General features: G+C 43.3%; 1 protein-coding gene and 1 long non-coding RNA gene across 7 annotated transcripts in view; one reads left to right on the plus strand and one right to left on the minus strand.

The window, feature by feature from the left end:
- PDZD2 (PDZ domain containing 2) overlaps positions 1–23,420 on the plus strand; it is a 230,729-nt gene that overhangs the window by 105,811 nt on the left and 101,498 nt on the right. For 2 of the 6 annotated variants that reach the window (XM_083702531.1, XM_083702532.1), the window contains exon 1: positions 20,322–20,542. The exons of the other annotated variants lie outside the window; for them this stretch is intronic. In XM_083702531.1, coding sequence (XP_083558657.1) covers positions 20,466–20,542 — 77 coding nt within the window. In that variant the 5' untranslated portion in view covers positions 20,322–20,465. Of the gene's footprint in view, positions 1–20,321; positions 20,543–23,420 lie in introns of those variants that run through there. 6 annotated transcript variants of the gene reach the window in all.
- The window catches only part of LOC310827222, a 324,002-nt gene that overhangs the window by 18,519 nt on the left and 282,063 nt on the right, over positions 1–23,420 (minus strand). The window lies entirely within an intron of this gene.

Consider the following 23,420-nt stretch of genomic DNA (forward strand, 5'->3'; position numbering starts at 1 on the left):
AATAATAAAATCCCCAACTAAAAAAAAAAAGATAATTTAATCCCTAAGTCAAAAGCTAGTTTGCCAACATGTTGAAAGGAAAAAGTGACAGTCAACAACTAGGCATTGTTGTCTTCTGAAATCTGTCACTAGTCAGATTTCCTTGATTGCTTCTTTGTGGAGAAAAGGGTGGGATGCTGTTTGTGCATGAAAATTAAACTGCAAACAACCTTTCAGTTAGAAGTCACATCCCTGCTTTGCCACTCCTTCACTTTGAGGTAAATAATGGCTCTTTCTCTTTGACTGTCAATGGCCATACAAATTTTCACCCATTCCATTTATCTTGCAGCCATGGGCCTCTCCAATAATTTTTCTAGGGTTCGGTGAGTGAGAAATAAAACATGAAAAGGTTGTAGCAGGGTAGTTTCTCACCAAAGAAATGAGAAGAATAGCACCTGTACATTTTACCTCATACCTCAGATTCTGCACATGCTTAAAACTTAAGTCCTTTTAAAAATGAAATCTAGGGATTGGGGGTTTATAATTCATCTGGAGGTGGGGATTGCCACACACACACCCGACACTGTAAATCTATGCTTAAAGGTAAAGGTATCCCTGACCATTAGGTCTAGTCATGGACAACTCTGGGGTTGTGCGTTCATCTTGCTTTATTGGCCGAGGGAGCCGGCGTACAGCATCCGGGTCATGTGGCCAGCATGACTAAGCCGCTTCTGGTGAACCAGAGCAGTGCATGGAAACGTCGTTTACCTTCCCGCTGGAGTGGTACCTATTTATCTACTTGCACTTCATGCTTTTGAACTGCTAGGTTGGCAGGAGCTAGGACTGAACAACGGGAGCTCACCCTGTCACAGGGATTCGAACCGCCGACCTTCTGATCAGCAAGCCTAAATTTGGACCTTTGTCCTTCCCACTTAGACATCTGGAAATCTGGATTCCAAGTCATCCGTGGAGCTTCCACAAACAGAAAAGGTTCCCTATTGCAGAAACTGTTGTCATTAAGCAGGATATAAATCCACAAATAATAATAATGAAGTTACATCTGAAGCCCTGAGCAGCTGGCATGGGCGGTGGTGCAGTGATGGGGCAGCACTCAGAGTGTGTCCTTCTCCTCAGTCTGTTTGCTTCCCCTTCGCGCATTCCCCACCTGAGAGGACAGATAGCTCAGTTGCTTAGAACCTGGTGCTGATAACACCAAGGTCACAGGTTTGATTCCCATATGAGACAACTGCATTGCAGTGGATTGGACCATATGATCTTTGGCGTCTCTTCCAGCTCAGCAGTTCTATGATTCTTCATACGAGTAGGAACCTAAAAGGCTTCTGTGTTAACCTGAGAACTTAAATACGTGGCACGGCTCCAGCAAAACGATTTCTGTTTCACAGCTCGCTGTGTTACCATCTTATCTAACGCCATTCCCTCTCTCAGAAACACCTCTCTTCCTGTTGACGTTTCCTACCCCACACATCCATTCCAATATGCGTTCTGTGCAGATTGAAAGTCTGCGTGCTCCATTGGCTCTAATAAAGTGTGGTCGCTTTGCTAAGTCTGTGAAAGTTGCTGTAGTAAAGTGAGGTTGCTTTAGCTGGGCTGGAGATAATACTGCTAGTGGTGTCACAACAATTGCAGACATAAGGTTTTGATTCTGAGGACATAATGCAAGGGCTGGTTGGGATGAGGAGTGTAGCTCAGTGTTAGAGCTTCAGTGTTACTGAACTAAATGAACCAATGGTCAAAGCCACTATAAGGGACCTTCTTATGTTCCTATCCTTTTCCATAATACGTCCCAATGCACGGATAGACAGTAGATGTGCACTTGGAGCAGCATCTCTGCCTCAGCCATGTGTGGATGCAGAGAAAGATCATCCAGGAGTCACATTGTTGGCATCCGTCTGTCTCAGAAGATCATGAAGTAATGAGCTTTCAGGGTGAAGTCATACCGTTGGGAGGTTGCAGCGCCTGCTGTGGCTGCAGAGACCGATACAGGAGAGACATGTTTTGTTGCATCTGGGGCAGATGAAGACATCTGGTTGTGCTGCTGCAGATTCACCAAGGTGTTTCTTCTCTTTGCCCTCTTCCCAGTGGTCATTCCTCCTCTGGTCACTGCTGCGGATACATTACTTGACTGCCTGTCTCCTGTCTCCAGGCACTGTGGGTCATCTGCAAGGGATTCCCATGTGGGAGGGTGGTTGTTGACAGACTTCATGTCCCATTTGCAGAGTTGGTTTGCCAATGGGCCTGGTGCCTCCATTCTGTTGACATGACTGAGACAGGAGTGCGGACATGCTGGGATTGTTGGCTTGGGAGAGCACATCTTTGTTTGAACAACTGTCCTGCCATTTGATACCCAAAATCCTCCTGACGCAGTGTATGTGGAAGGTATTGAGATGTCACCCCTGGTGGTTGTAAGCTGCCCATGACTCACTTCCATAAAGCAGCGTGCTTAAAACGTACACCTGGTAGACCTTCATCTTGGCATTGAATGTTAAATCGAGATGTGGAAAATATGGAGACAACGAGGAGAGGCAGGACTGAGATTTGGAGATATGCTTCAAGGTCCAGACTATGGGAAGTCCTGAAAAATTAATAATTATGATTTGGTCTTTTTATTTTAGTTTTTTATTTTAATTGGATTATGATTTGATATGTTAATTGGATTTTTTTACTGGAAAATAAATAAAAATGATTTAACAAAACAAAAAAGAACGTTATTTATTGGTGGTATCAGCCACCCTCGTGTGTGAATACAGACAGATCATCCAGTTGTCACATATGCACATGGAAATTGGTTGGTTAGTTTGCAAATAATGTCATTGAATTTGGTGAATGGTGTTATCTCCAACTAAGATTTTACTGAAAGCACACTCATTGAAACTAATGAGTTTAATTTGAGTGGGTTCAGTCCCTGACATCTGCTGATAGGCATGGGATACAACCCTGTCTTGAGACAATGGAGAACCTATGGCCCTTGCCCTACCGTCCTACTAATATTAGACCCATTAGTTTCAGTGGGTGTTCTCTGCCATTCAGTGTTGATAATACTCAGCTAGATGGATAAATGGTCTGACTCAGTACAATGCCACTTCCTATGTTCCTGTGTAGTGAAGAATGGTGTGCACTCCCCTCCTGATTACCCGAGAAGGAAATTCCAAAGTGGCCCTCGGCCAATGGGGAGATTGCATTCTGAGGAATCAGGATAGGGAAACAACATGGGTGGTGTTCAGCTGAGGTTAATGAACATGACCAAGTGAGGCCCATTAATTTGAGTGGGTCTGCTCTGAGTAAAGCGGAATGCCACCCTATGGATCTGGGAAAGTTGCCTTTACTGATTCATTCATTTGGCTGATACTTGTTTCTGCTTGCATGAACCTTAGAAATCCTTTTAAGGCTTGGAGCCAGGTTGCCTGAAGGTATTCCACCAAGATCATTTACATAAGCCCTTCTCTAAATTCCCCAACCAAATGCAGGTGGCTACTATGGAGAAGAGGGCATGGCCACACTCCTGAGTGGCTCACCAAGCACTTCCAACATAGCTCAGGCAATAGAGCACGAGACTCTAAATCTCAGGGTTATAGGTTCAAGCCCCACATTGGGCAAAAGATTCTTAGATGACCCTAATAATAATAATAATAATAATTTATTTATGCCCCGCCCATCTGGCTGGGTTTTCCCAGCCACTCTGGGCAGCTTCCAACAGAATATTAAAATACAATAATATATTAAACATTAAAAGCTTCCCTAAACAGGGCTGCCTTCAGATGTCTTCTAAAAGTCTGGTACTTGTTTTTCTCTTGGACATCTGGTGGGAGGGCGTTCCACAGGGCAGGTGTCACAACCGAGAAGGCCCTCTGCCTGGTTCCCTGTAACTTGGCTTCTCACAGTAAGGGAACCGCCAGACGGCCCTTGGAGCTGAACCTCAGTGTCTGGGCAGAACGATGGAGGTGGAGACGCTCCTTCAGGTATACTGGACCGAGGACGTTTAGGGCTTTAAAGGTCAGCACCAACACTTTGAATTGTGCTCAGAAACGTACTAATGGTTATTTCTAACTCTACAATTCTATGATTCTAAAATTGTGGCCCTTTTTGTGCCAGATGAAGATTCCCCCTCCCCTTCGTTATTGCTTTTCAAAAATTCTGCAGAGTAGTTTTGTTCTCCGTTGCTAGTTTTGTTCTGATCTTGTCATATCTGTGTAGGATCTCATGGCTGTGTTATCTTTTATTTCCTTTCTTCTTTTTTTACACTCCACAGATTTGCCTTCTATCAGTGAACTACCCAGAGAACTTTTTTTATGTTAATTGCTGGCACAGAAGTAAATAAACAATACATTGCTTGTAGCGTAGGTTCAGTTTTAATTAGAAGGCTATGCATGCACACATACAAACAAACCTTCTCTCATCGTCCAGCAAACGTTTGTCAAAAGCAAGTTGATTGATGTGTTCTCAGCACTTGCAAAGACAGCCTGGCTTAATTACTTGTCGGTCCTGGAGTACTAGAGTTCCTACCCAGGGTTATTTTAATATTCCCTTCACTTGCTCAGAGTGGAATGAAGCTTGACCCCTTTTTTATTTTATTTTAATGGAGGAAATCCTCAGAGGTGGTTGCCCACCCTATGAGAAATCTCGGCCAACAATTTTAGAATTGCTAGGCACAGATGGGATGGGCAGCTTTTTCTGAGTTCTTGGTTGTTCCTCTTTCAGGAAATACAGGTAATTAACAGCCAGCAGCTTTGATTCTTCGTGGCTGGCAGAAGAAACAAGCCAGTATCCTCCCAATAAATTAGAGCTTTCAGGAGCGAGTAATGTGACTTTCCCTGCACCACAAGTTAGAGCCTGTTTGCTGAATTAAGGCACCTTGCAGGGTGGTTTCTCATTGTTGGGAGGGATTGTATTACTTTGGTAACATGACACACACACACGTTGTACCATTTGGTAGATTGAATGTTTGCAGATTCCCAGCACAAAGAAATACTAAAATCTAAACTTACTCAGATGAGGGATATTCTTTCAGTCAACCTTCTGGATATCTACCAGTTAATTCAGGCTTGTTAAAAATCACTTAGAACACAGGAAGATGATATATACTGTTGTAAACAAAAAATTGCCCTTTTCCCTTATGGGGTATCCAAGAGCCCATATAGAGTCCTTACATAGGTTCCCTATTGGTAGGAGAAAATAACAGAGGCCAACCAGAGAATATTGAGAAGCAAAGCAGCTAGTAAGCTTGATCTTTATTGATCTGTTGGAATAGGGTGCTCCCCTCACCCGCAGGAGAGACGAGGAACCCAGAAAAATGGCCTTATAAAGACTTTTGAAATTGCCACCCTGTAGATCAAGACAACCCCCAGAAACATCATACATACATCACAGAAGGGGTGTAACCTAAGACCACCCCTCAGATACATCATACCTACATCACAGAAAAGGCGGTCTAAAACATAAATTTGAATGTTGTTTTTCTCCTGTCGTTGTTCATCTCCTGTCTGGCAGGTTACCGTACTTGATTGGATTGCCTGGGTAGCTTGGCCAGTCTTTTGTAATGATAAATATTTAGTTCCTGGGCCAGGTCACAGGCTCACACCCTATTCATATCTTAAATGTGCCCTTAAGACAGGATTTGTGAGGAAAGAGACAATGGGGAGGTTTCCCCACTTTGACCTTGTAGAGAAAACATTTGGTCAGTTTGGGAATCAAAATGGTTCCAGGTCGGTCTTCCTGTGCTGATCTATGCTACACTTGGTTGGTACACTTACGAACATTACCATATATCTAAGACCATAAAATTCCTATCACAATACTGATTCAGACCATTGGTCCATTTAGCTCAGTATTGTCCACACTGGCTGGCAGCAGCTCTCCAGGTTTCAGACCTTCTCAGCCCTTACCTGGAGATGTTGGAGATTGAATTGGGACTTCCTGAATGCATGTGCTCTATCACTGAGCCACAACCTTTCCGCTACTGCATGGAGCCTTGACTTTAAATTTAACTCCTCTTTCTGCTTCACTTCCTATTGTCAAGTCTTATCAATTCTCCCGTTGCAGCACTGCAGAATGTTGAACTTGGCAAAAACTTTGGTCACCTCTCGCCTTGATTCCTGCAACCTTAGTCACCCTGATCTTCCATTGTTGCACCCTTTTTCTTCCCAGAACTAGGCTGTCCTAAATCATTCATCTCTCTTGCCATTCTGATCATGGAATAACCCTCCGTTACATACCTGCCTTTACTTCTAGTTTGTTCCCAGGTGGAGCAGACGGTGGTGATGTATTTCTTACCTGCTCTTCAGCAGGAAGTCTCAAAACACAATCCAATTAAAACAAACAACACTGACTTCACCCATAACCTCCCAAAACAAGAATTTCATACAACACATTACAGGGAGGGCACCACAATCAGTTCTTCAGTTTCCTAAAGTCAGGAGCAAGAGGTGTGTCTTCAGTAGCTGAAAGGACCTGTCCCAGATGCACCTCTCTGGGGAGGAAACGCCACATTCCTTGGGCCATCACTGAGAAGACTCTGTCCCAAGCCACCGCCCCCTGAATCTCTAAGAGGGGTGGAACTGTACTCCACTGATCTTAATTCCCAAGCCGTTCTATAGAAAGGGAAACTCCATTTCAGATATTTGGGGTCCACGTCATTTTGGGCTTCCAACACTAATGTGAAAACCTTGAGTTGGGCTCCGAAGCTAAACAGATGTTATTTGTGCTCAACAATGACTTGGCTGCTGCAGTCTGCATCTGTTAAAGCTTCTAAGCCAGCAGTTCTCAACCTGTGGGTCCCCAGATGTTGTTGGAATACAACTCCCATCATCCCTGAGCTCTGGCCTTGCTAGCTAGGGGTGATGGGAGTTGTAGTTCAACAACATCTGGGGACCCACAGGTTGAGAAAGGCTGTTCTAAGCAGTTTTCAAGGAAAGTCCCAAGTGGAGCACATTGCAGCAGTCTAGAGGTTACCAGAGCATGAGCACAATGGCTAAGTCATCTCCATAGCTGTCAACGTTTCCCTTTTTTAAAGAGAAATTCCCTTATTCTGAATAGGAAAAAGTTGACAGCTATGGTTATCTCTGTCCCAATAAGGCTGCAGTTTGTAAACCAGACTAAGCTGGAAATAGACCTACCTGAGCTAGTGGCAATGTTGGATGCAGGTATAACCCAAAGCTATGCAACTGTTCCTTCCAGGGGACTGCGACCCGGTCCAGAGCAGGGTGCCTCCCCACCTTTCAGATCTGAGAATGTGAAATGCTTAATACCTCTGCTTTGTCTGGATTGCATTTCAATATGTTGGCCCACATCCACTCTGTCACTCTAGGCACGGATCTAGCACCTCAACCATTTCTCATTCACATGGTTCAGAGAGAGGAAGCTGGGTGCCACCCACATGCTGGTGGCATCTCATTCTAGATCTCCTGATGACATCTTCCAACAGCTTGTTAAATAGCTTGGCAGACAAGATGGGTAAACGGTGCAGGGTAATTTGTAGGACCATAAGAAGCTTCCTTATACTGGGTCAAATCATTGGTGTATCTAGCTCAGCCTGGTCTACACTGCCTGGCAATGCCTCTCAAGGGTTGACTCAGTTTCCCTCTGGGACCTCCCTGGAGATGCCAGGGCTCGAACGTAGGACGTTTTGCATGCAAAGCATCACAGAGCCACATCTTTTTTAGCTGCTCATTGCTGTTCTTGTGACATGACCCCGATGGTCACATCCAAACCATACATATAAAGAATGTTCCAAATACATGATTCCCCAAGAATCCTAAGAACTCTAGTTTGTTAAGGGTGATGGGACTTGTAGCTCTGTTGATAAACTACAGGGATTCTTCAATGGAAGCTGTGTTCTTTAAATGTATGGTGTGGATGTGACAATTGTAATGTTGTTGTTGTTGTTGTTGTTGTTGTTTATTATGCCTCCCTATACCCATAGGTCTCAGGGAGGTTCAAAGTTACAATATTCGAAGTAGAAAATACATAATAAAAACAATCAAACCACAAAACACATAATAAAAAACACAATAACAATAATTGAAACAATTAGCAATCCTAATGTATGCACACTAATAAATAATACAGTTCCCAACAAAAGCCCCTAAACCATACTCCGCCCACAAATACAAAAATACAAATTAACATTTAGCATTTAACAACAATTTTAAACGAAAAAACCCTCCAAATAAAACACCACCCACCCAAGTTTAAACCCTATTGAAACAACAATGGATTGAATGTTTCTGTCTTGGGTTAGGAGTGTACAGATGACTTCGTTTTCTGTGTCTTTCGTCCAGTTTTCGGCTTGTCCCGTGCTTTCAAGGTATGGGTCTTGGCAGTTTTGCCCTTGCCCCACAGCTTTCCCCCAAAAAACCCACTCTTTAGCGATAAATCGGAGCAATCGTCCTTCTGGAGAAAACTCATTGACGTTTGCTCTGATTCAACGGTAAAGATCGGGTTTCCTCAGGGGAAGGGCAGCAGGACAAGGGCAAGTCTGGATAACAACCTAAGGCAGCTTCCTGTGCAGGATAGTTCCACGAACCTGTTTTTTTTCCAGGAGGGTTGTGGGAATTAAGTAATAAATGTTTGCACACCATCAAGTGTTCAGTGTACCCAGCTGATTGCACAAACATTGCTAATGGACTTGCCCACCCTTTTACCCTGAGGGGAGAGTTATTAACCTTAAAAGGAAAGAAGTTCAGAAAAGCAGGATAAGAATGCATCTGCTTTAATGAAATACTATTGTCTGACTGGTTTCCTAGGCAAACTTAAGTGGCCAAGAGAGAGTATTTGTGGTTGCTTTGAAAGTTGTAATGTGAATACCTAGCTATTACAACTCGCATTTCGCTAAGCTCTTTGAGACTGCCTGCAGGCAGGCAGGCTGGCAGGCTAACCTTAGCTTCCTTTTTAACTATGTGAAGCATCCCATTCATGAGAATTAGAAAGCCAATTAGTACGGATCTGAGAAAGCATCGTTCTTCCTGTTTCATTAAGATGGAGAGAAGATAAATGGGTTTTGGCAAAGGGCCTGTGGGGGCATTTCACACATTGCACAGCAACAAGTCCTAGTTTGGCTCTGAACGCACTTGCTGGATTAGGGGAGGTGACAGAGCATGTGCTCTGCATGTAGAAGGCCCCAGGTTGGATATGCAGATATGCAGAAGCACCTTCACTTTAAAAGGGACCTTGGGGAAGACCTCTCTCTGCCTGAGACCTTGAAGGCCAGCTTCAATCTGAGTAGCACAGTTCACCTCGGAACGCTGTCAAGAACGCGAGAGCAGAGCAGCCGTTTTGGGCACTGCGATCTCGTGTGATTTCACCCTGAAAAAGCGCTTTTTGGGTGGGGCACGATCTCAATCAAGTTACATGATTCGTGCAGGAGTGCGGCCCTGGAAGACGGCACTCCCGTTTTTCACCTCAACGTGTTGGAGGAAGGTCGGAGGTTCGAATCCCCGCGACGAAGTGAGCTCCTGTTGCTCTGTCCTAGCTTCTGCCAACCTAGCAGTTCGAAAGCACAAAGGTGCAAATAGATAAATAGGTACTGCTGTGGCGGAAAGGTAAACGGCATTTTCGTGCACTCTGGTTTCCGTCACAGTGTCCCGTTGCGCCAGAAGCGGTTTAGTCATGCTGGCCGCATGACCCGGAAAGCTGTCTGTGGACAAACGCTGGCTCCCTCGGCCTGAAAGCGAGAGGAGTGCCACAACCCCATAGTAGCCTTTGACTGGACTTAACCATCCAGGAGTCCTTTACCTTTTAAAAAATGTGCTTATGCATGGGAATTGCCAAATACCAATCACGTTCTCATTTACAATTGTAGATTTACATGTTTCAAATATTGGATACAATGTAGGGATGAAAATGTCGCAGTGTGGAGTGCACCTGTTTCTGCCCTTTCCTAGGATACTCCATTCCATTCCCGCCACCCGCACAACAGTCAGCATTCTGTGGCCATTGAGCATGCCCAGGCAACTTGAATTCTTACCTTTTGGTACAATGGCTTTAAAAAAGGACTATTTCTTATTGAGACTTACATTCAATCAATATTATATTGTATATAATCCTGCCATTAGAACATTTTTTAAATTTAAATTCAATTAAGTGTAGATTCACTGAAATAAGTAAACATAGTTAGGTCAGGCCTATTAATTCCAATAGGACTATGCTGGGTAAAACTTAATTGGAAAAATTGTATGCTGCCTTTTTTTTTTATTTCAGAAGAAGCATTTAAGGTGCCTTACAGCATGGTTTTACAGAATCCTACTAGTAAACAATCAGTTAATGGAGAATCAATTAAAATATATTAGCGATATTACATTATTATCATGTAGAGCTGGAACGATGATTTATCTGTTACCGCAATGCATAGTGCAGTTCTATGCACATTGCTCAACAGCAAGCGCCATTGCGTTAATTGGGACTTACTCCCGGGTAAGTGGGTACAGGATTGCAGCCTAAAAGACTTTTGATCAATTAAAAAAAGTGCCCCTGATGAAACTGGCACCCAATTTTTTATGTTAATTATTTTTAGCATCGGGCGACCTCATTATTTCGGTGTGCTAGTATTTATGTGAGCAGGAGTACAAAAAGATCTCTGTATCCATTTACTTTCTCGTTCGATCCCAGATATGCCAACCGTTGCTAATGGTTAAAACCCCTCAAGGAGAGATCTTTATAAGAGCTCTGTTCAGCACAGCTCAGTATGGCTGAAATAATTAAATTTCTCCTTAATTAAAAAAAAAAAAATTCAGTGTCCATCTCCTTGTGTTGATCTCACAAATAGGCGTCTGAACTTTTTTTTTTTTACTGAGTAACATGAAAGGCATGCGGTCTCTAATAACTCTCTAGGTGTTCTGGCTTATGCTAAAAGGGTCTCCTGCCGTTGCAGCGTATGTAAAGTTGACAGGCGCTGTTCTTCCCCCACTGTCCAATTAAGGCAGCTAATTAAATCTTTGGGTTTTATTTATTTATTTGTTTGTTTCTAGGCTGTGTTCCTTCATGACTGAAGTTTGGCTGGCTGGCTAGCTTTGTTTTCTCCCATACTGCTTCCCAAAACCTCGTAGTAAACTTGGCATTAAATCTGTACCTCTTGTCATTAAGTCCCCTGTCTTTTCAGGAGATTCAACTATTGTGCCGGCCTTTCCCCCCCTGCTGATACAGCTTTATTTAAATTCCACTTGCATTGGAATGAGTCTCCCCTTCACCCCCATATTGAATTGCTACACATTGTGTTTCTTGCTCTGGAGATTTCTTTGCATCCTTCATTAAAAATAAAATAAAAAACCACTTCATTGATGGTTCTTAAAGTCAGAGCCCAGTTACCCTCCTGGTTAGTGCCAGATTTACGTATAAGCTAAACAAGCTACAGTTTAGGGCCCTAATCTCTTGCCCCCCCCAAAAAAAATTTAAAGGGAAAAAACAAGTGTATATACATTTCCAAAATATAAGATAAAAAAACAAATAAAATAAAAGCTACATACAGCAACAGTGTTTGGTGTTGTGTAGGCTCCTATGATGTAAGTAATGGGCCCCACCTGCTAGCCTGCTGCCTAAAACATCACTGGTTTGCTCATTTCCATATCAATTACTTTGATAAAAGACGTATTTTGTTCTGTGCAAATGGCTTTGGATACCTGTTAGGTCCATAAATTACCATGTAGCATATATTCAACACAAAAAACAGCGACCATTTGTTGTTGACAAAGGACAGCTGGACCCGTTACCTTCAGTAGCTGAGGGCCTCATCGAACCTAAATCCAGCCCTGCTCCTGGTACCCCCTCTTTGGGATAGTGGGGAGGGAGCTGCTCCTTATTTATTTATTTATATCTACTTGGAAGATCCATACACTACTTTTCAACAGTACCCAAAGCAGTTTACCTGGTAAAATAGGTCAGGGAATGAAACGTTCTAAAACAGCTCAGTTCTAAAGTTTCCTGTACAAGACTCACCTGCACTTTCTTGAAGCTTCACCAAGCAGATGGCGTCACTGGCTCTTGTACAGAAATCTTGGTGGAAGAGACTTTTGGAGGTATTCATTCAACAGTGAGGCAAAAAGTTGTCTCCTTTGCCACTGCTGTATCACAAGCAGGTGGATACCTTCTTGTCTTTGCACCCGCCAACACCACAACTTTCAGTATTTTCTTCACCTGTGGTGCACTTTATGTATGCAACAACAGCAGCAAGAATACTTATTGCAAAGTACTGGAAGACAAAAGATCTACCCACCCGGGAAGAATGGCAGATGAAGGTGATGGACTACATGGAACTGGCAGAAATGACTGGCAGAATTCGAGACCAGGGAGAAGAGTCGGTGGAGGAAGATTGGAAGAAATTTAAAGACTATCTACAGAAACATTGTAAAATTAATGAATGTTAGAAGGATGTTGGAATGAAGTTATGTGGTTTTAGCAGAAATGTTATAAAGGTTTAGGAAAAAACAGACTGCTAATTGGTGAAAGGAGGGAAAGTAAAGTTACATTATATTAAGATAAATTACAGGACAAAAATTGGAAAAGATGGAAAGGATTTGCTGAAATAGTTAACCGAACTAGAATATAAAAAAGGGAGGTGTGAGGAGGTCAAGGAAACAAGCAAATGAAAGATAAGTTATGGGAAGATTCGCTGTGTTTTTTAATGGATTTTATTTTTCTGTTTTCTTCTGTTTTATTTTTCTGTTTTCTTTCTTTTTCTTTCTCCCCCCCCCTTATTGTGATGTGTTGTTTTGTTTTTGTTTAATATGGTGTTTTTACCTTTTCTTTTTGTAACCTTTAAAACTTTAATAAATATTATTAAAAAAACAAAAAAACATCAAGTCAAAATATGGCTTAATCCTGAGTAGCACAGCAGCAGCGAGACGTGGTGAGGAGTGTAGCGGCTGTGATTTTTGCTCCCACACATTTTCTCATTTGCACTAAACCATGGTTTGGCTTAGTGTTATGTCCAAACAGGACCATTGTGTTTAAGCCAGGAGATTTAGCAGTTTCTGGAAGCAGCATCTTCCCCTAACTCTAGGAGTAAGTTCTCTTTACGTGTAGCCACAAGGATAGACAATGTGGGAAGGGCATGAATTCAAGTCCTGCTTGTGATCTCTCCCTAGGGAAACTCTAGGAGGGGGCAGGGGCTAGTGATGTTAATTCTAGTATCTAGGCTTTCTTAACAGTGGTTAGACAAATAATAAATAATATTTATTTATACCCCGCCCTTCCCGGTTCAGGAAACCGGGCTCAGGGCGGCTAACAACAAGTTTAACAAACTTACTTGACACTACAAAAAACAGCATAAAATACAGTATAAAGCGTATATAACAATAAAATCAAGAATCAAAAATCAATTTAGGGGGAAATTCCATCCAATAAACATTAGATGATCACCAGGGCTAGCTGGCTAAATTAGTTCACTTGGGCCAAGGAGAAGACCAGGGGAGAACCAGCTGTGGGATCCCAGAGCGGGCAATCTTCACAAAAAGGGGAGAGGGGGAAGGAAGGGGGATAAAAGATCAGGCCAGGTTCAAATTGAAAGCCAGGCAGAATAGTTCTGTCTTACAGGCCCTGCGGAAGGAAGTTAAATCCTGCAGGGCCCTGGTCTCATGGGACAGAGCATTCCACCAGGTCGGAGCCATCACTGAGAAGGCCCTGGTGGAGGTGGCCTAATGACACCATAGAATCAGTAAAAGAGCCTCTACCTTGCACTCAGAAAGACCCAAGTTCATTCTCTGACCATCTCCAAGGAGTGCAGGGAGAGCCCCTTACAAGAAATCCTGGAGAGCTGCTGCCAGTCAGTGTAGACGGCATTAGGCCAGATGGACCAGGACCCTCACTCCGTAAGCCACCTTCCTGCGTTCCTAATACAGTATGTGGTTTGTAAAACATAACATTTCAGGGCTCTGCCTTCTGCACACGATGTCCTGACTCAACCCATGGCCCAGCCAGCACAGGAGAGCCCTGGTGTGATACTGCCGCACTTTTCATGCTAGAATTCAGCTCCAAATCGCGCTTGTTTCAGCAGTTCCTTGTTGTTTGGCAAGGAGGCCTATTTTGTTCCCGAGGTCACTACCAGTTCAGCAGGCTCACATGCTGGTTGGGGCGGACGGAAATCACACGCAGCTCATTGTTAGAGAAGGTTGTGGGAAATGAAGCTAAACAAGACAACAAGGGCCCCATGCAGCTGTCAAAACCGGCCGATATTTGAGACCTATAGCAGGCTGAGAAATCTGTAGGTAAAGGAAGGAGAACAAGTCTATAGGTAAAACTCACAGAACCACTAAAGTGCTATATATAATGAACATCAGTTCATTATTTATTGCAAAGAATTTAGCTGCTTTTTCTGCAGATTAGAAAATGAAGATTACTTGGGTGTCGTCAGATATTTAGGCCAGGCATGGCAACTCGGGGCCAGAACTGGCCCCAAGAGCAATTCCATCTGGCTCCTGGTGGCCTTACCCAATTTTAACCAAGGTGTAGTAGTTGCTCATGGGACGTGGGTGGCGCTATGGGTTAAACCACAAAGCCTAGGGCTTGCCGATCAGAAGGTTGGCGGTTCGAATCCCCACAATGGGATGAGCTCCTGTTGCTCAGTCCCAGCTCCTGCCAACCTAGCAGTTTGAAAGCACATCAAAGTGCAAGTAGATAAATAGGTACTGCTCCAGCGGGAAGGTAAACGGCGTTTCCGTGTACTGCTCTGGTTCGCCAGAAGCGGCTTAGTCATGCTGGCCACATGACCCGGAAGCTGTATGCTGGCTCCCTCGGCCAATAAAGTGAGAGGAGCGCCGCAACCCCAGAGTCAGCCACGACTGGACCTAATGGTCAGGGGTCCCTTTACCTTTACTAGTAGTTGCTCACAGTTTTCACTCGCAAGTTTAAATGAAAGTTTTCAGGTTGTTAGAGACCATCAGCGCTTGAATGCTACAGTCTTTGGCTCACAGAGCCTAGAACAGAGGTAGTCAAGGTGGTGCCCCGCAACCGTTGTTAGACTGCAGCTTCTATCTTCCCTGACCATTGGCATTGCTGGCTGGGGCTGATGGGAGTTGGAGTCCAACAACACCTGGAAGTGCATTGCATTCACTACCCCTGTGCTGAATGGTATATACTCAGAAAGAACCTGACCATCCCTGGAGATACATTTCTGATCCCTCCTGGGGGACAGTGAGCTCCCTGCCCCAAACCTCTGGGCTCTTGGTCCTTCTGATCTAGTTCATCAACCAGCCTGCATTTTGCAGGGATGTCTGATTTTAGCTCACTGAGTAAAAAGCCACATTTACTGTCTTTATGTTTTGATTATTTTTATTATTTATTTTGTGCTCTGATTATTTTTTATTATGTGTTTTGTGCTTTTTTATACTGTAACTTTGTGTTGTGAACCACCCTGAGACCTATGGGTATAGGGCAGTATACAATGTTTTTATTATTATTATTATTATTATTATTATTATTATTATTATTATTATTATTATTTTATTTTAGGGACATATTCGTGAAAGTAGTCTATTGATTTGCACACTGAGTAATTGATTTATTCAATTCTTTGCCACAGGTTTGGGTAGATTTTACGGGTGGGGGAAGGATTAGGTAGATCTCTGTAGAATAAGTCTAGTTGCAATTGCTGTAATTCCGTAGGTCTCACATTAGAGGCAAATTCAGCCTCCATATTCAGGGACAGTTGAGAGTTGAACTAGTCGGTGCTGCAACAAAATGTTGCATCGTGGAGTGTTCCTTGTTCAGAGTCCCAGTCGCTCTATTTCATTCCCCTCTCCTCTGCTTTTCCATCTGCCCTGCTCCAACAATCAGTCTTCATCTTGTGGCCACTGAGCATGCTTAGCCCCACCTGAGCTGCTCCCACAAATATTTTTTCTGTACTCCTGCAAACAGGGGGATTCTCCTAAGGCTACTTTGTGCATGGCTTGTGCCGTTTTGCAAAATAAGCAATGGCAGTCCCAAACAGAACATGAGAAAGAGAGGGAATGAGGCCAATGCGGGGGACAAAGAGTGAGGTGGAGCATCTTTTCTGCTCAACTTTGTAACTTGGCCACAGAAACCAGATAAACTTTTGGTCTGGTGTAAGTCCAGCAAAGACTTCTCTAGGCAAGATGTGTCCTTTTTGACCTGATTGTAGTATCTTGTTTACAGACAGAACTATCTTGTTTACAGACAGAACTAGCCCGCAGTCAGGAAAGATGTTTCCCCTTACGTCAAGGCAAGGCAGATCCTAGAAAACATGGATATATTGGGAAAGAACTCATGGGGAACAGGAAAAGCGGGGTCACATGCGAGTTAAGCACAAAAATATGAGAAGCTCGTGCAGCTAGTGACTGGCCAAGGAGATTAGCCAAATTCTGTGACTTTGTGAACCTATTTGTTGTTGTTTAGTCGTTTAGTCGTGTCCGACTCTTCGTGACCCCATGGACCAGAGAACGCCAGGCACTTCTGTCTTCCACTGCCTCCCACAGTTTGGTTAAAACTCATGCTGGTAGCTTCGAGAACACCATCCAACCATCTCGTCCTCTGCCGTCCCCTTCTCCTTGTGCCCTCCATCTTTCCCAACATCAGGGTCTTTTCCAGGGAGTCTTCTCTTCTCATGAGGTGGCCAAAGTATTGGAGCCTCAGCTTCAGGATCTGTCCTTCCAGTGAGCACTCAGGGCTGATTTCCTTCAGAATGGATAGTGTGAACGTATAGCTCATATTAAATTTAAATAATGATAACAATTGGTAATAAACTGTCAATAAATCACTTCACCCAAAAAAATTCTGTCTTCTTTCTCAAGAAGAAATTTGTCAACTTGGCCATAGTTGTAAAATCCGACATTTTGTCCATCTCGTCTTTAATTTTGGGTGCTATTTGTATATAGTGGTACCTTGGTTCTTGAATGGCTTAGTTGTCGAACAAATTGGCTCCCAAACACCGCAAACCCGGAAGCAAGTGTTCTGGTTTGCAAACATTTTTTGGAAGCTGAACATCTGACGCGGCTGCCACTTGAGTGCAGGAAGCTCCTGCAGCCAATCAGAAGCCGCGCTTTGGTTTTCGAATGATTTTGAGCGTTGAACAGACTCCCGGAATGGACTAAGATCAAGGTACCACTGTATACAGTTATGCCTGCACAAAGCGTATATGAAACAAGTTCTTTATTTTCTGGCCTGGCTGATTTGCTGCATCTCATAAAAAGAATACAGTGGTACCTCGGGTTAAGTACTTAATTTGTTCCGGTGGTCCGTGCTTAACCTGAAACTGTTCTTAACCTGAAGCACCACTTTGGCTAATGGGGCCTCCTGCTGCTGTCGCGCCGCCAGAGCATGATTTCTGTTCTCATCCTGAAGCAAAGTTCTTAACCTGAAGCACAATTTCTGGGTTAGCGGAGTCTGTAACCTGAAGCGTATGTAACCTGAAGCGTATGTAACCCGAGGTACCACTGTACTGTGTGAAATGGGGCTTCATAACTAAAATATTTGCCACTTGATTCTGGATTACTGTTTGAAGAAGCAGAAGTCACACAAACAAGTCTAACCTGCATTTCATCTTTAAAATAAAATACAAAAAAATTACACCACCAAGTATTTTCTAATTCATAACAGAGTTCAAGGCTGATGTGGAAACAAAACATGAATAAGGATGAAGGCATTTGATTTGCTTCTGTGTGGTTGTGTGTGCTGATCGCTGCGGACAGATGTGTTCAGCTAGCTATTCATTCACGGGAGTTGCTATCTGTGCAACTTTCATTACCGGAACAAGTCAACCCTCTTGGTTTTCAGAAGGTTCGTGTGAGTGAATGGCAGATGCAAACAAGGCAGAAGCTTCACTAATTTGATTAGAAGGTTTGCAAGGATAGCATGAAAAATATTTCCTGTTTACACACAATCATGCAAGTTGATGCAGGTGGAGGTTTTCAGCTGCAAAAATATTCGCTTAATCAAGAGCCTTCTAGCGAGTGATGAATGTAGATTTAATGTTTTACTGGCATCGGCTCAGTGCTTTCCCAGTGCTCGGTATCTGTCTGGAAATTTTTGCTGCTGCTTTTGAGTCATACTACGTTGTGAAAAAGAGATAAAAGCTGCTCCTCTTCAGCTGGTTGACTGCCTTCTAACTTACCACGTAGCCAGTGGCAGCGGATTTGAAAATCACAGCTGGAAGATCTAGTAGTAACTTGATGTTATTTCCCTTGGGAAACTTGAAAAAGACTGTTGAGATCAAGGGGTCAATCCCAGCACATTCCTAGTCCCAGGATTAACTTGAACATGGTCCCCACTCAAAGTGTCGGTGCCAAAGTTGTAGGGAGCTGAGTAACTCTTTCCTACTAAACCATCATGGCCAATTTTCATGCCAGGAATGGATGGAACCAAGTGCACATGCCCCATGTGATAAACCACTGAACTGCAGGTGGCATCTTCTCAGGGAAGTACCTTCAGGTCTTGGACTGATCCAGGCTGGGCTGTTGATCCTTCTGGATATGAAGAAGTATCAGGGACTTCCTGTTCCAGCCAAGCCTTGCTCAAGTAACACCATCTTCCTGAGATTTGCCGTGTTTCTATCAGTGCTTGGAACGAACTACATCAGTTTAACCAAGTCTGCTGAATGAGTTGACACATCTCTGAGCTACACGTGAAAGCATTTCCCCTAATTGCTGGGGACACTGAATGTGAATTGAGTTCATTTTGGGATAGATTTTTCTAGTTCATATTCAAGTTCATTCTGTTAGATGTGTTTCTTGCTTTTTAGACTCTTTGGGCCTTTGGGCTTTAAGATAATGATTATCTGGAAAAATAGATTCTATCTATATGTTGATGTGTTCTTAGTTTTCTTGAGTATTTTTTATACTTCAGCACAGCAGCTTGTAACATTCTGAATGCTGGAAAAAAATGGCCAGGGATCATTGGGATGAATTTGGATTGAACTGTGAACTGAAGGTTCACCAAACTAGTTCATTGTGTTAAGGAATGGATGTGAACTGGTATTAGTTACTTTTTGGACCTGTCAAGCTTGAACTAGTTCCTTTTCAAAATGAACTTTCCATGTTTTCCTTCTCTAACTTTAGTTATTGTATGCTGCTGACATCTTGCTTGCACGTCACTCGTTCTAACACAGAAGTGCAAGCTTCTGATCTCTGCTTGGAGCTGTGTTGAAGGAGCAGAGGGAGAGTGTCTAAGCCCTAAACACATTGAGGTTCATTCTCATCATGCTTAACCTAGGAGAGCATGCGGTATGGGAAAATGCCTTTTGCAGCAGCTGTGACATGAAACACTGTGGAAGGAATAGCTTTTGATGCTCAAAGAGGGGCAAAGGAAGAGAGGACATATATATTTTTTTTTACAGAGCTTAAAAGGAGGCTGCAGATATTAGGACATTAAGGTAAAGGTAAAGGGACCCCTGACCATTAGGTCCAGTCATGGCCGACTCTGGGGTTGCAGCGCTCATCTCGCTTTATTGGCCAAGGGAGCCGGCGTACAGCTTCTGGGTCATGTGGCCAGCATGACTAAGCCGCTTCTGGCGAACCAGAGCAGCGCATGGAAACACCGTTTACCTTCCCGCCAGAACGGTACCTATCTATCTACTTGCACTTTGATGTGCTTTTGAACTGCTAGGTTGGCAGGAGCAGGGACCGAGCAACAGGAGCTCACCCCATTGCGGGGATTAGAACCGCCGACCTTCTGATCGGCAAGTCCTAGGCTCTGCGGTTTAACCCACAGCGCTACCCACATCCCTTAGGACATTACTGTATTGTAAATTCTAGTTCTTTTATGCCTTGTCACTGAGGAGGTAAACTTTTGTCTGGCCTGTACCGTTGCAGACTGCAGGTGAAGTTAGCATGATTAAATACTCTTTCATATTTTTAAAAAAGTAAAAACTACCTGCACATAGAAAACCAGCATATCATGGAGGACACTAGGCTAGAACTCTTCTGTCTGACATTTTGATTACAATACAGAGTCCACTTTCCTGCAACTAAGCCCAGCTGAACAAACTGGGACTTAATTTTCCGTAAATGTGCACAGACCTGAGCTGCTAGTTTCCTATGTGAAGGGCCATTTTGCTTTGGTATGTGACATCCCACCAGCAAATCTGAAGCGGGGGGAGTGACATCAACTAATGTCTACATCTGGTGGTCTACAGGTGTTTGTTTTATCTCCCTTTCCCAATACTTCTCGACAGCGTTTGCATTTCCCTCCCTTTATTTGACATCTGCTGTGCTCGTGCCAAAAAATAGTTGGAAACAAATGCTTCATCTTGCAGCCCAGCCAAAGCAATAGATAACTCTCCTACGAGCGCCATTTAGCTGGAAGCAGCATTCTTGAATGAGAAATGCTCGGCGTGGATTGGGCGGGGCAGGTTGGTGCCAAAGGAGGTGGAGGAGGAGGCGAGGGTGGAGGACGAAGAGGCAAAATCAGATGTGGGGCACACTTCGAGCATGGAGCATCAACAGGAAGTCTGGGGCAGGACCCCGGCGTGCTTCACATTCTTCCTCGCAGCAAGTAAACTTGTAAAATGGCAGGTGGAATAATGAGGATAAATGAAGACGGGCTCTTTCCTCTCTAACGCAGCTGGATTTCAGGCTGTGCTGGTTGACAGAGCAGGCTTTTCCAGCAGGTAAGGAGAAGTCAGGATATGCAAACCTTGCTGAGTTTCAGATTTGTTGCAACTTGTAAATAGTTCCTGTAAACTAGGAGAATCTCCCTGTTTCTTTCCCTTTGCCTGCTAGCTTCATTTACCAAAAGTTTGGCATTCTGTTCTATGCATTAAGAAGATATTGATTCCTCTGTTAGCAAAGTCTGCAACATGGTTGACTTGTTACCCACTAAACTTTGTGTGTGTTTGTGTGTGTGTGTGTGTGTGTGTGTGTGTGTGTGTGTGTGTGAGAGAGAGAGAGAGAGAGAGAGAGTTGCTTCTTCTGTTCTTATCCTTTATTCATATTTGAAAATACCATTTTTCGTCTCTTCATTTCTCATCATCGCATTTTTCTGGGTGGCTACAGCTGAAATCTGGAAACATAGTTACGCAACTACAATATGTAACAGCATTAATCTGTCTTTTAAATGCGGTGGACAAACTGGCAACCATCCAGTGCTTTAAGCATCAGCCCAGCACAGGGATAGTTGGTTGTTTTTTTTTTATACTGGAAATCAGTTGATTTCACTGACTATGACAAGAACTTACTGTTCAGTGTTGAAGCAGTGGAACTTGGAAGTAATCTACTGGCATATGTGGCAGACTGAGCATGCAACCCCAGGTCTACTAAGCTGTAGAGCAAACTGTGGTGCAGTCCAGAAGAGGCGGACAACGACTGCAGGCTTGTTTCTTTACCTTGCCTCTTACCCTTGGCATATAACCTAAAAATATCCACAATTTCATAGGCTCCTGAGCTTCCTCCCTTTTTTGCACAGATAATACAGTCTTAGATGCATTAGCAATAGTCTCCAGGAAATAAATAAGATTCTCTTTTTGAAGGCTGCAGTATTAGGTCCACGTGTTAGGGTGCAAGTCTCACTGAGGTCGATGGGGTTTAGTAGTCAGTAAACCAGGCTGTGTATCTCTTCTTCAGACATAATGAACGAGGCTGACCTCAGAACAATGCACGCCCTGCCAAGGAACAGAGCAATTTTGGGAAGAGAAAAAAAAATGCAGCAAACAGCTGTTCTTGCCTTTGTCTGGTTGACTTGTTAAACTTACCGCAGTGAAGTCCCAGGAACTCCTGGGTTTTAGCAACTTTTTACATACTTTCGAAGGTGGAGCAGTTTTTAAAGCAGGAAGGGAGTTCAATTTTGAGCTTTAAAACCCAAAACTTAACCTCCAACATCCTCAGGTGCATGGGCTGCTCTTCAGATCTTATTGGGATTCCCAGTCTTGCCAGGATCTTATCAGGATTCCTGATTACAGGGAGGGTTTCCTAATACATTCAATCAAACATGCTTAAAGAACTTTTCAGACCTATTCAGTAATCACAGGAAGATCCGAAAAGCAGCCCATATACCTGGAGTTGTTGTGTGCTGTGTCCCCCCCCCCCCTAGTTTTACAGCTTACAGGTTCAGATGAATGCCAGAATGCAGAATGCTGCTTATGTTTTGTGTTAACCATGGTTAGCTTTAGTGCATGTGCAATGCTAAACTATGGACAAGGCGAATGTGGGAAGGGTGTGAGAGCAGGACCAAGCTTGTGTTCCCAAGGTTGGCTACAAATTTTGCAAACTGTGGTTCGAGGGAGCCAGCAAGATATCTGCACTGGGTGACTGAGTTTTGACTTTGATCTGGCCTAGGACTGTGGGTGGTTTTTGGCTTCCTTAAGCTATATGTGGGAGTAGGGTTTTCATTGCAGAACGGTGTCTCTCTCAAGTACTTTTGATCACATTGGCATCCTTTGAATATTCAGTGTTGTTGAATGCTTGAAAGGACTGGTTAAAGGTTTGGTTATATGGTGGAGTATAGGTCTGTGAGTTATAGAACTGGCGGAAATGACTGGCAGAATCCGAGACCAGGGAGAAGAGTCGGTAGAAGAAGATTGGAAGAAATTTAAAGACTATTTACAGAAACACTGTAAAATTAAGGAATGTTAGAAGGATGCTGGAATGAAGTTATGTGGTTTTAGCAGTAATGTTACAAAGGGGTATGTAAAAATGGATTGTTAACAGGTGAGAATGTAAAGCTACAATATATTAAGATGAATTATTAAGATAAAAGCAAAAATGGAAAGGATTTGCTGAAATAACCAATTGAACTAGAATACAAAAAAGGGAGGTGTGAGGAGGTCAGGGAAACAAGTAAATGAAAGACAAGATATGGAAAGATTGATTTGTTTTTAACTGCTTTTATTTTTCTGTATTTTGTATTTTTTGTTTTCTTTTTTTCTTTTTGTAACTTTTCTGAAACTTCAATAAATATTATTTAAATATATATATATATAAGAATGGGAGAATTTGTATGGAGAGTATCATCTAGTATGTTTCCTGTCCAGCTTCTGTGTCACAAGTCCTTTCATTTATCCCTAGACTCTGTTAGGATGTCTTTCAAGGTCTCTTCGCTGAATAATTGGCTTCCAACAAAAGTCACAGTAGCTAGGTTTATATTTAACTGGGAACCCATCTCCCAATGTCTTAACCACAAGGTGTGGCATGCCACCATCTGGGCAGCCATTGTGCACCCCTAAAATTCAGTGGAATCTAGGGTAGCGCCTGCCACAAATGCAGAAGCCCTGGAAATCTTTGTAAAGGTCTGTCTGCTTCTAGGGTGATCGCCCTGTGGGTTGTTAAACGTGCCATCAGCCCAGATTATGGAAGCACACTGCTCTTAAGGAAATGGCAATAGCCTCATGTGGTCTTCTTAATGCATAATCGATAACTCCTGTCAGCTGGGTCTTTAAATTAAGAATCTGCTTTTTGAAACCAATAAGGACAGTGGTTTATCCAGGGGAGGGAATTTTAAGGATGCCATGGATTCTGTGTCCGGGGAATAGTATTTATCTCACGGTATAGGAC

Source organism: Podarcis gaigeae (genome assembly GCF_964106915.1).
Source record: "Podarcis gaigeae genome assembly, chromosome: 11".
In the NCBI taxonomy this organism is placed as follows: domain Eukaryota; kingdom Metazoa; phylum Chordata; class Lepidosauria; order Squamata; family Lacertidae; genus Podarcis; species Podarcis gaigeae.